At 43.1% G+C, this 13697-nt stretch overlaps 1 protein-coding gene and 1 long non-coding RNA gene across 2 annotated transcripts in view; one reads left to right on the forward strand and one right to left on the reverse strand.

The window, feature by feature from the left end:
- The window catches only part of AFAP1L1 (actin filament associated protein 1 like 1), a gene marked incomplete at its 5' end in the record, with an annotated part of 73385 nt that extends 60900 nt beyond the window's left edge, over window positions 1-12485 (forward strand). Inside the window, 4 exon segments of the mRNA XM_079915340.1 lie at window positions 3094-3258; window positions 5676-5854; window positions 8091-8219; window positions 10215-12485. Of these exon segments, the coding sequence (XP_079771466.1) occupies window positions 3094-3258; window positions 5676-5854; window positions 8091-8219; window positions 10215-10238 (497 nt within the window). The 3' untranslated portion in view covers window positions 10239-12485.
- Window positions 1-13697, reverse strand: part of LOC307183182 — an 82602-nt gene that overhangs the window by 68285 nt on the left and 620 nt on the right. Inside the window, exon 2 of the long non-coding RNA XR_013827401.1 lies at window positions 1100-1275. This is a non-coding gene — a long non-coding RNA (uncharacterized lncRNA). The remainder of the gene's footprint in view (window positions 1-1099; window positions 1276-13697) is intronic.

Below are 13697 nucleotides of genomic sequence, written 5' to 3' on the forward strand. Positions count from 1 at the left end.
ACAACATGACAAATATAATTAACACTGTTGTACATAATATATGAAAGTGAAAAGAGTAAATTCTACGAGTTCTCATCACAAGGAAAAAATTTTTTTTCTATTTCTTTAATTTTGCATCTATACAAGATAATGGATGTTCACTAAACTTACTGTGGTAATCATTTTATGATGTATGTAGGTCAAATCATTATGCAGTACACCTTAAACTTACACAGTGCTATATGTCAATTATGATTTCAATAAAACTGAGAGAAAAAAAAATCTGAGAAATGTCACCGCCAAGAGGAGCCTAAGGAAATACAATGACTAAATGTAATGTAGTAGCTCTGCAACAGAAAAAGGACATTAGGTAAAATCTAAGTAAATCTAATGAACTTTAGTTAAAAAAAAACGAAAGGAAAGGAAGATGACAATGTCCTATCAAATGGCTCAAGGGTACATTTGAACTGGCAAAAGAATCAGTAAACCTGAAGATAGATCGACAGAGATTATGCATTCCAAATAACAGAGAGAAAAGAGAACAAAGAAAAATGAACAGAGCCTCAAAGAAATATGAGGCACCATTAAGTGCACTAACATATGCATAAAGGGAGCATTAGAAGGAGAAAAGAAAGAGAAAGGAGCATAAAAAATATTAAAAGAAATAATGGCTGAAAAGTTGCCAAATTTATTGAAATCATTAATTTATATATCCAGGGAGCTCAGTGAAGTTCCAGTAGGATAAAGGCAAAGAGATCCAAGAAAGACACATCATGCTCAAAATGCTAAAGCCAAAGACAAGAAGAAAATCTTGAAAGCAGAAGAGAAAATCAACTGATCACTTACAAAGGATCCCAATAACATTAATAGCTGACTTCTCATCAGACACAATGGAAGGTTTGCCCCTAACATCACCTGGACTATTATTCACCAATAAAAAGGAATGAAGTACTGATACATACTACAACATTTATGTATTAGTTACATTACTAACTTGGACACTAAATATTCCTTTTTTCCTTCATTATGGAGGCCCAGATTTTTCTGGAAGGTGCTTGGGCAGTTCTGTTTTATCACTAATACTGTAAGACCCACAGAATTGTAGCTCCTTAAAACTTACCGATTAGAAACAATCTAGTTTGCCTCTTTACCACCATTTGAGTGACTCAAGCATTACAGGGTTGGGTATGAAGTAAGCTGCTCTCTGTGGTGCTGACACATCAAGGTGGACCAGGGTGATGGCTCCCAAAGCTGAGTCTACTTGCTGGTTTAGTCCCGAAGGAAGTTTTTACTCATCTGCAATGAAATGAGAAAAATAAGCACAGTGCATAAAGTTTTTCATAAAGTTAATGGTATTCAGTATAAACAACTACTTTATTGTACATTTGTGTCCAACTCAGGATGTTAAAATATTATTTTAACCCAGAAAATAAATAGAAAATAGTGGGAATAACAATATTGGTAGTTTTAAGGTCCTTACCTGATACAACATAATGGTGACAACCCTTTGTTGGTATCCCTATTTATTTTACCAGTCTACAAAATCCAAAAGTCTGAGAGCCAACTCCCTTGGGATGCCATTGTGTAACTGGGAAATATGGGGAGCCATGCGTCCCCTTCTCTGTCCTCCATGCTTTATTTATAATGAGGCTTGAATTGCAGGGTAGTTGTAGGAGGAACTGATTTTTGCATACGTCATGGGTGACCACTGCAATCCCTACAGAGCTGGAGAGACAAGACCCCCAATTATCAGCAAACCATGGGAATCGCTCCACACTCCACCTACAAAGGACTATGTGTGGCTGTCTGTAGCATAAAAATATAAATAAAACTTTCACTGAGAGGTTGGACTACGACCTTGCCCAAGCTAAGGTAGTATTGCATAGCATGGACCCTGGAGTTAGACAGACATGAGTTCAAACCTGGGCTCTTCCATAATTAGCAGTGAGACCTAACCTCTTTGTGCCTCAGTTTCCCAACAATAAAGTAGAGCTAATAATAGTGAGTTTTGTGAGGATTAAATACAAATGCATATAAATAGCATAGTATATAGTAAATGGTCAATAAATTTTTGCCATAATAATTTGTAGCTATTGTCCACCATAGTGTAGAGCCTACAGTAGACTATGAGGTCCCTCTCTCCCCCCACCCATTTCTCAGTAATAAAATGGGCAATGCCTGACTTTAGCTGCAGTTCTCAATTCTCTGTAGATGAGTTACACGTAGCTGTTTCTTTATCTTATATGTACCAAGAGTTAACTATAAAAATGCCCTTTTAAAACCAAAGTGTGGGACTTCCCTGGTGGTGCAGTGGTTAAGAATCCGCCTGCCAATGCAGGGGACATGGTTCTAGCCCTGGTCCAGGAAGATCCCACATGCCGTGGAGCAACTAAGCCCATGCGCCACAACTACTGAGCCTGCGGTCTAGAGCCCACAAGCCACAACTACTGAAGCCCGCACACCTAGAGCCCATGCTCTGCAACAAGAGAAGACACCGCGATGAGAAGCCAGAGCACTGCAACAAAGAGTAGCCCCTGTTCACCATAAATAAAGCCCACGCACAGCAACGAAGACCCAATGCAGCCAAAAATAAATAAATAAAATAAATTTATTTAAAAAAATTCTAAAACCGAAGTGTGTATGCATCACAAAATTTGTTTTACATTATTATTATTATCTAACATTTACTAAGCACTATTTGCCAGGTACTATACTAAGTACTTTTCATGAATTACCTCTTTTAAACCTTATCACAATGCCAAGAGGTAAATTTGATTGATACCCACATTTACAAGTGAGGAAAGTAAAGCCTAGGGGGAAGGCACAAAAACACCACATTCACTTTGCCTGATGTCACACAACCAGTAAAGGGCAAAAGAAAACACAGACCTTGATTTGTCCGGTCCTAAAGCCCTTACTCCTCATCTCTTTGCACTACTGCCTCCGTTTGGCTCCTTGTTTCCTCTCCTTCACATTAAATATATCCAGGGGGTATAGACCTAAATATTCCCATTTTATAGACAGACAGACTGAGGCTGAGAGAGAAGCTAACACCACCCAAGTACTCTCACCAGAGCTCAGAATTGAGGGCCTTTTCCTGCTTCATCTCTGCAGGTGCCCATCAATATAAGTACGGTAAGAACCGAGCTGAGGAGGATGCCAGGAGGTACCTGGTAGAAAAAGAAAAGCTGGAGAAAGAGAAAGAGACAATCCGGACAGAGCTGATGACACTGCGGCAGGAAAAGAGGGAACTAAAGGAAGCCATTCGGAACAGCCCAGGTACCTATGTGGGTGTGGTCCTGAGCACAAGGGGGTCTCATCCTTGACACCTCCCCTGGCATCTGCCACCTGGTTTCTTACCAGGAACAGGTGGGCTTCTCCTCCCCTTTCTCCTCCTCCCTCCCCTCCCCCTCCTCCTCCCTCCTCCTCCCCCTCCTCCTCCCTCCTCCTCCCCCTCCTCCTCCTCCTCATCATCATCTCTCCTGACTAATGGAAGCGCCACTGATTTAATAACTGCTTTTAGAGTGAGAAGATGAAGAAGCGTACAAATGTGTACACTTAAAGTGGTAAAATGAGATCTGATTTTAGAAATGCTAAAATGTGAAAAACAGAGTGTGCCTTAGAATCATGGACGAGATATTCTGAACCTCACATTAACTCATTCATTCACAGATATGCACTGAGCACCCAAATGTGTGATACATTGGTTCACATACTGGGAATAATGGATGGTGACACTTTACCAGGATCTTCTTCTGAAATCCAGGACCGTGGCCTCTGCAGGCTCTGCATGCCCTGGGCTCCTCTGCACCCCACTTTCTGCTGTGTTTCTGTTGAATTCTCGCTATAGCTGCAGTTCAGCACACTTTCAGACTGAGGTTTCTGAACATGCTGGAGGGAACAGAGGTCCTGTCCTTATAAAGAATACATCCAAGGTCGCATAGCCCCATGAGAATCTGATGGAACCTATGGACCCTTTCCTAACAGAGAAAACCCCCACAGATCACAATGTTGCAAATAATATCAGGAGCTCCTGTGCCCCCAGAGTCATAGATTGCCTAGGAGTCCACGAGCCTCAGGTTGAGAAGTTCTGGCTTAAAGACTTGCTCTGTGTGGCTAGGAACCAGAATCAATGGGAAGAAGGCACATAAAGGCAGTTTGGTTTCTGGGCTTCCCCGGTGGCTCAGTGGTTAAGAATCCACCTGCCAATGCAGGGGACACGGGTTCGAGCCCTGGTCTGGGAAGATCCCGCATGCCGTGGAGCAACTAAGCCCGTGTGCCACGATTACTGAGCCTGCGTGCCATAACTACTGAGCCCGCGTGCCACAACTACTGAAGCCTGTGCACCTAGAGCCCATGCTCCACAACAAGAGAAGTCATTGCAATAAGAAGACTGCGCACCACAATAAAGAGTAGCCCCCGCTCGTCACAACTAGAGAAAGTCTGTGTGCAGCTATGAAGACCCAACGCAGCCAAAAATAGATAAAATAAAATTTTTTAAATTATTTTTTAAAAAAAGGCAGTTTGGTTTCAATATAAAGAACTTCCTAAGAGTCAGAATAGGGTTTGGAGCAGGTCAACTTGACAGTCCAAACTTGTCCTGCTCAGTTTTTTTCTACAGCATATCAGTTTTTGACATCTTAGATTATTTATTATATTTATTATATTGTTTTCTCTCCCTCCCTCTCTCTCTGTCTCTCTCTCTCACACACACACACACAATTGTAAGTTCAATAAGGGCAAAGATCTTTGCCTGTTTTGTTCACTGATATATCCCAAGGGCACAGAACTGTGCCCAGTACCTTGCAAGCACTCAATAACTATTAACTGAATGAATGAATGAACGAATGAACAAATGAATGAAAAGAACAACCATTACTAGAAAACCCTCCAGTGCAGCCTCCTCAGGACAAACAATGGAACTAATCTTTAAACGTGGTAAGATCCAAAACAGCTCTTGGCACAAAGAAGGTCCTAACATAGGTTTGTTGGCTTAAACTGAATAAGCAGCAAAATCCTAGCAGGAACTTGTGATCAATGTAAAGCCTGTCTTACGATTCTTGGTTACAAGTAAGAGAAACCAAAGTGAAACTGGCTTAGAAATGAAAAGAAAAATGTAATTGGAAACTTAAGTGATCAGATATACCAAGGTCCAGGGACTTAAATGATGTCACCAGGAAACATATTTCTCTAATTCTTGCTTCTGCCTTCCCCTACATTGGTTTCATTCTCTGCCCCTCATGGTGGTATAAAGGCTACACAGCTCTAGCCATCACCGAATCCGTGCAGCCACTCCAGCAGAGAGGCTTCTCTTCCCAATAGCCCCCATAAACACCTTGGGATTCACTTTGATTGAACCAGCTTTGATCCCTCAACCAACCACTGTGACCAAAAAATGAGATATAATTAAGGGCCAGGTCTAAGTTATGTGCCAATCCCCTGAACTAGGAGTGAAGTCAGCCCCAGCCAAACTACAGGGAATGAGAGGAGAATGGGGAAATGGGTATCGGGCAGATAAAAACCACACACCCCTGCATGGAGCTGGAATCCCAGGTCCAAAGTCCATCCCTTAACAAGGAGTGAGGCCTGGAAAGGCCCTCTGGGAAGGCAGACTAGGGCCTGAGGCCCTGCCAAACTCCCTGATGCTTCTGGCCAAACCAGGCTCAGCTATTTCTCATAGATGTCTTTGGACACAGGGGCAAAGTTAAAAGGTCTGGAAGAGGCCTTGGCCACCCTGGAAGCTCAGTGTCGGGCGAAGGAAGAGGGCCGTATTGACCTGGAGCTGCGGCTGGTGGCTGTGAAGGAGCGCTTGCAGCAGTCCCTGGCAGGGGGCCCAGCCCTGGGACTCTGCGTGAACAGCAAGAACAAGAGCGGGGTGAGTCTACTCCCTTTTGCACCAGGGGCAGCTGCTCCTCAATACCCTCATATGCTACAGATCTTCATGATCATTCTTTGGGGGTAGGAGTTATGCTTATCTACAAATGAGAAAGCTGAGGCCCTAAGAGGAGAGGAAACATGCCATAAGTGGCACAGCTATGAAAGAGACTCTTGGAGCAAGTTCTCTGGCCTGTGTTCTCTCCACTGAAGCACTACTATTTGACTTTTTATACTGAATGTGATCTTAGAAGTGGCCTGGGGGTTACTGATAATAATAATATACTATACTGAATAACAAAATTGTATTGCTCAAGTTTGTTATTCTTTTTTTTTTTTTTTTTGCGGTACGCGGGCCTCTCACTGTTGTGGTCTTTCCCATTGCGGAGCACAGGCTCCGGACGCACAGGCTCAGCGGCCATGGCTCACGGGCCCAGCCGCTCCGCGGCATGTGGGATCCTCCCAGACCGGGGCACAAACCCGCGTCCCCTGCATCGCCAGGCGGACTCTCAACCACTGCGCCACCAGGGAAGCCCCAAGTTTGTTATTCTTATTCAAGTACAGGTTAAGATGCTGTACTGGCCGATTGTACCATAGGCCAGTACAGCATCTTAACCTGTATGATGTCACACAATCTTCGCAGCAGTCCTATGAGGTAGTACTATGTGTATTCACCCCATATGACAGACAAGGAAACTAAGGTTCAGATGTTGCATTATGTGCTCAAGGTCACTCAGTTAAGTGGGAGACAGGATCCCAAACCCAGGAAGTCTGACTCCAGAGCCTTGCTTTAGCCACCAGGCACATGCCCTCTCCTAGGATCCCCAGTGTACCAGTCCCTGTACTCAGGGCTTTGAATCCATTATCTCTAATGCTCCCAGCAACCATCACCTTGAATGGGATGTCCTCAGGGAGAACTTCACGGACCTCAGTCTGTATCAGTGTCTCAACCTCAGCATTACTGCCAATAATTTTTTGTAGGACTGTCATGTGCATTGTAAGGTATTTAGTAGCATCCCTAGCCTCTACCCACTTGATGCCAGTAGCTCCATGCCCAGTTATGACGACCAAAAGTGTCTCCAGAAATTGCCAAATGTCCGCTGGGAGGACAAAATTGCCCCCATTTGGGAACCACTGGTCTAACCTAACAGTCCCATCTGTTATTCTGCCTCACAGCACTTAACCACAATTTGTGTGTGAATATATGTATATGTATACATGTATATATAGTATATTCATGTCCTTACATTCTGTCTCCCCCACTAGATTGTATTTTTATTAAGAACTGGACTATGTCTGTTTTGTTTATCATTATAGCTCTAGTCCTTCAGAATCTGAAAAATAGTAGAAGTACAATAAATGTTTGTCAAATGAATAAACGTTATACCTGCTTTTACACAAGGAAATGGAGGCTCAGAGAGATGAAATAACTGGTCTGATAAGTGTGAGTTGTCATTGGGAACAGTATTCCTATTGCTGTCCTAGGTCAGGCCACACCTCATGACTCTAAAGCCAGAGCAGTTTCTTCCACTCCTACACTTCTACTCCCAGGGGCATTTCCAACCTCATTTACAGAAGAAGGGCTTAGGGGCTAGGGACAAAACAACTTCCCAGAGTCACAGAGAGCTCGTGGAGGAGTAGAAGTGGTTCCCTCATCCCAGCTGCTTCCTCCCACCAGCATGCCCTGATGTTCACATTCCACGGGGCTTTTCTCTCCACTTTTGATCCTTGTGATGGCCTTTGGAGACAGAGAGTCTTCTCGAAATTCCCTAGAGGCTCAGCCATTAGTATGTCACACTCAAGGAACTACATCCAGCAAGGTACTAAGCAATCACCTGGAAAATATGAGTAAAGGCAGTGTAGAAAATGTGAAGGAATACAGGAGAGAGGTTGAGACAGGACTGTGGGATTTGAATCCCAACTGTCTCACTCACCAGCCTTATGGCCTTGAGCAGCGACTTGACCTTCTCATTTTCCTTATCTGTAAAATGGGACATAATAATAGTACATGCTTTATAGGATTGAAAAGGCTAGATGAGCTAACCTGGTCCATAGTGAGGGTTCAGTAATTTTAATTTTAGTAATTTTAGTCATTATCTTTATTCCAAGGCCCTCAAGTATCTTTTACCCCTCACCCTGTTTGATGCTGACATGTTTGCATAGTGCCTTCTTGGCAGGCTGGGTGTAAGTAGTGAGCACTAGACCTCACCTATGTAACTATTTCTTGTCATCAACAGGAAACTGCAAATAAACCCCAGAACAATGCCCCAGAGCAACCTCTCCCTGTCAATTGTGTTTCTGAACTGCGGAAGAGGAGCCCATCCATTGTAACCTCCAACCAAGGAAGAGTGCTACAAAAAGCCAAGGTACAGCCATAGATCAGCTAATCAAAATTCAGAGATCTGGAAGCTTCCTTTCTATAGAACCCCACCAAGAACTAAAAAGTCAGCTAGTGAGAAAGGCAGAGAACTGCCAATATATCCATGCAGTAAAACTCATGAACTTTGCTCAGAGGGCAAGACCTTCAAATCTCCTTCAGAACCTACTTATTCTTTCTTAACACATAGTTCTAACAAGCTTTGGTTTCTGAGCCTACAATATGTTTTGAGACATGAAAGGCCCCATTTTGTAGGTGAGGAAACTAAGAGAAGGGACTTGCCCAAGGTTATGCAGGGCATCAATGAGAGAGCTGGGATGCAAAGCCATCTCTTCCAAGTCCATAGCTCACTCCATGATACTGGTCCACAGTACTATCTCTGAAACTTGTGTTTCAGAACTTCTTGAATTTTAGAAAGGTAATATGGTGCATATACTATATATGATGAAAAACCCCAAGTTCTCAGGAGGTACTCTGTAAGCAAACACGTTGATAATTCTATAGCAAGACACATGAATATTCACATCACATTGAATAAACACGTTACAAACAGCCTCATATCAGTTCAGGTCAGGTTTTGCCACTAAATGAGTTTGTGCCAAAACACTTAAAAAATGTTTTGGTTTCAGAGCTCTCTGGATTTCAGAATTACAGATAAGAAAGTGTAGACCTGAAAAACAAATACCTGAGCATTAGGACATGAGATTAGAGAAGTAACCAGCCGAAGGCCAGATCATCTAGATCAGACATCAGCAAACTTTTTCTGGAAAGGGCCAGACAGTAAATATTTGCAGCTTTGTGGACACATGGTCTCTTTCACAAGTCACCTCTGCCATCATAGCAAGAAAGTAGCCACAGACAATATGTAAACGAATGATTAACATGGCTGTGTCCCAATAAAACTTTGTTCATGGACACTGAGATTTGAATTTCATATAAATTTCAGGTGTCATAAAAAACTATTCTTTTTTTTAAAAAAAAACACATTTAAAATCTGAAAAGTCATAGCTGGTGGGTCATACAGAAACATGTAGTGAGCCAGATTTGGCCCATGAGCCATAGTTTGCTTCTCCTTGATCCTTGTAGGCCATTGGAAGAACTTTGGATTTTGTTCTAACATAATGGAAAGTCACTGGCAAATTCTGACCAAGGAATTTTTAGATATGAATTACATTTTTAAAAGATCATTCTGACTACTATGTTGAGAATGGATGAGGGGGTAAGAAAGATCAGTTAGAAGAAGTAACCTTGATGAGAGATTAGAAAGGTTTAGTTGAGGTGATAGTAACTAGCTGGCTTTGGAGGTAGAGCAGAAGGATTTGCTGATGAGGATGTGGAGGATGAGGAAAAGAAAGAAATCAAGGATGACCCCTAGGTCACTGCCCTGAGCAACTGCAGTCAAGGTGGTGAAGACGTGAGAGGGGCAGGTTGGGAATGGAGAATCCTCCCACCAAGAATTTTCTAACCACCATCTTCTGCCCTGGTTCACCCCATCCCCTCCAGGGCTGGCTGGAAATGCCATGGATTTTTTAATAGGTAAAAAGCCATTCACTGCTGGCCCTGACTTCAGTATTCATCTCGGGTGAACTCCTAGACAGCCCTGGGAGAACGAACAGAGCCCTGTGGGTTGCCTGCCCTCACCCTTCCTTACCAAGCTGCTTTGGCCTGTCTCCCATCAGTCTCCTACCGCAACCAAGGTGCTGTGGAAAAGCACTGATGCAGTCCCCACTCCCCAACTTCTTCTGGGCCCCAGTTTTCTTGTCTGAGAAAGACAAACTGTAGTGTTTGAACCCCCTTAGAGATGAGACCCAGCATGGAGAAATGACTTACCCAAGGCCAAAGAAAGGGAGTGGGACTAGGACCCATGACTCTGTGATCTGGCCATGGAGATCTTTATATAATTAGGTGCAGTGGTATGTTTTTATCCTGCAGGTTACACTAGAATATTTAACAAACTGATACTTCCTGTCTTTCTGTACTTCAGGAATGGGAAATGAAGAAGACCTAGAAAGAGGATGAGGATTTCATCCAAAGGAGATAACACCTTGTCCATCCAAGGCAGAAATGCTTTTTTCACAAAGAGACATCAGAAGACTGGAAGTAGCCCACACTCTCTGGGGCACCCAAAAGACCAGCCTTTATTGTCTGCATGATTATAGGGGACATGGGGAGGGAAGAAGGAGGAGAGAAGAGGGAAATGGAGGGCATCCTTACAACTTTACAGAGGGTGGAAATAGGGGTGGAGGGAGACAGAAATCTGCACAGTCGTAAAGGTTTTGTTAAATGTCTTTGCCTTCCCTTCTAAAGAAGAAATGAAAGCACATGTGAATAAGCCATTCCATCCCATTCTCAGCATCCCATTCCCAGTCCTCAGGAAAAAGGAAAGCAGTGCTGAGGCATCGGTGGTACAGTATAAAGGGACAGGACTTGATCAGATGATATCTGATCAAGGCAAGATAAATAGGCTGAAAAATCAAAAGTTATCCCTAACTTGCATGAAGTGAACAAAAACTACAGAGATCATGTAAATTCTACAATCATTCCTCATGATTATAGAATCCTCATGATGCAGAAACTAGAATCCCTGATTTGAGTGTTTACAAATCAGAGATCTGGCAAAGAGGGGTTCAGCAGCTGACATACTTTAAGCTCACAGTGCTACTCAGTGACAAGAGCATGGATTTCTAATGTCCACAGGATATTGCAGGCATTGTAGGATGGGGTCATTTGCTATCAATCAAATCCCCTACCTAATTTATATGGCACTCAGGCTCTGGGAGCTATGGCTAGAAATCCAGGTGACACTCCTTGTCTTTAACCTTACCTTGCACTTGGAGGCCCACCAGTCTGCCCTTTCATACCTGCTATCAAGTATAACTATCATGGAGAACCAAGAGGATGGTGGCTTATTTCTGCCACAGGGGTGCTAAACTTTTCACAGACACTTGATAGTTTTATAGGGGAGCAAGGACCTCAAGTCCCAGGCAGTCTCCTAACTGCGCCACTCACTACTTTCTCAACACTGTAGGCACTTTATAGGTCTTTACCACCTTTCCCTCCAATAAAGATAAAACCATTTAACTGTATAAGCTTAGAGGTTAGCTCAAGAGGAAAGAAGAGAAATCCCAGAATAACCTCTGGACACTTTGCTAGAGGCTACACACACTTTTCTTAACTAAGACTTTACATACTTGAGCCTCACCCAAACTTTATCACCCTCTGAGGTAGCTAGAGACCAAAGCAAGTAAAATAACCTGACCAAAAGCACCTGGCTGCCAAAGGCAGAACTTAAGACTCAGGACTAATGAGCCTGGATCCAGACAAGGCTGCTTGAGCCCTGCCTCTGCCACTTACCAGCTGTGACTTTGAACTCTCTGATTGCTTTCCTTACCTGTGAAAACCATGTTAACAATTGTACTCTTCTCCCGAGAATACTGGGGGAAAACCAGGTTAACAACTATACTTTCCTCCCAAGACTACTGGGGGAATTCAATGAGTTGATACACAGGAAACATCTTGTACAGCATCCAAGAATAGGAAATGTTCAGCCATAGTGGTTCTTCTTATTAGCTAGATAAGAAACACCTGACTCAAAATCCCGTGTCCTTTCCACTGAAGAAGAAATGACTTTCATGTGGTTATTATGACCACCAAAAGCTAAAAGGCAACCAATCTATAACTAACAGCTTTCATCCAGATGCCACCTGAGTGTCTTCAGTAACAAAGGAGTTCACATAATCTGAATTGTCAATGTTCTTTTTTAAAATGTGGGTCCTGGAATGGCACCCAAAAATCCAACTGTGTCTGCAGTGTGTCACATTCTTTCTTATGCAGTTATTTTGAGGTTAAGTGTCTTTTGCCATCAATACATCTTGGCTCTTTGAGAGGGGGTACCCTAGGAAATTAATAATTAACATTCATTGAGCACTCACCACACATCAGACGCTGTTAGCCATGACTGGCTACACAGGCATACAACCTGTGCAGTCAACCCCACACCTAGCAGGGCCCTGTGCTTGGTTTATTGCTCTGCTGTTACTCTCTCAGTAATTTCGAACAAGGGGCTCCACACTTTCCTTTTGCCTTTTATGTAGCCGATCCTGGTGCTAACTAATTACTTTTCTAGGTATTATCCCTTTAATCTTTACTAAAACCCTGTGAGATAGGTTCTATTAACCCAGTTTTCATAGTTCAGGAAATGGAAGCCCAGAGAGGTTAGGTAACTTGCTAAAGCCCACAATTAGGAAGTGGGAGAGCCCGCACCTGAATACATGAAGTCTGACCCTAAAACTCCCCTCCTCTTAGTTCCAAGGCTCTATTTCACTCATGTCTCCCCCTCCTCTTGCACTGCAGTATTCAGAAGCACACAGTCACTTAATAGATGAATAAGTGGATGCAGCACATTTGGTGTAACTTAGCTAAGAGAAGTGTTAACAAAATGGCTAAAACATGGATGCCAGTTCTGGTTTGGTTGTTTTTTCAAAGTGTAGGGTCATGGTTCTAAAGTAGACTTGAAGTTCCATCCTCCCCAACACTGCAAAGTGTTTGGACTATCAGATTTCTAGTATCACTGGATCCTCAGTGGGGGTCTTTGAGCAGGTTCACCAACCTCTCTGGGCCTTAGTTTTCTCATAGGTAAAAGAGGATCATAATCCCTCCTTAAACCATGCTGTTCTTTTCCTGGGGCCAAAAGGAAACAGAAGGTTGCTGGTTACAACACATTTGAGCTAGGCCCTGGATAGAATATAAGGATGCAGAAGACGCTAGCTTTGTCCTTATGGAACTCACGGACAGGCAGAGAAAAAATATGACCCAAATAGCTACCGTACAAGTAAGCCATCCTGTGGTGAAGATTCAGAATGTTGAAGGCACACTTCCCATCCCTTAAAAAAAATTTTTTTGACATTAGGGACTATCCAGTGACTAGTCTGGCAACTCCAAGTGCCCTCAACCCCAATCACCAGTCCGTTCTCACAACCTGTCAGTTTTCCATACTAAATTTCTCTAAAATTCATCCACTTCTTCCTATCTCCACTGGCACCATCCAACTTCATTAATTCATTCAACAAATGCTGGAACATCTACTATGTGCACCTACTGTACTCGATGTCAGAAATCACTGCTGTGAACAACACAGAAACTCTCATGAAGCTCATACTCTAGTTGAGAAAACGAACAAAATCCAGCAAAAGTGCTGGAGACAACTAAAACAGTAGCGACCTTAGATAAAGTGGTTACAAAGGTCTCTCCTGTGAGAAGACCCCAGGACAGAATACAACCCTTCTGTGCACGCACCAGTCCCAACAGCTTGTCTCCCCACCTCTGGGACCCAATCTCCTCACAGCAGTCAGTGACCCATTAAACACGTAAAGGCATCGTAACATGTTCCCCTTGCAGTCAGAGTAAAACTCAAGTTCATTAGACAAAAAAAAAAACTTGACCTACATTAGGGCACTGTTCCACTCTG

The sequence above is a fragment of the Stenella coeruleoalba genome (genome assembly GCF_951394435.1).
Source record: "Stenella coeruleoalba genome assembly, chromosome: 3".
NCBI lineage: Eukaryota > Metazoa > Chordata > Mammalia > Artiodactyla > Delphinidae > Stenella > Stenella coeruleoalba.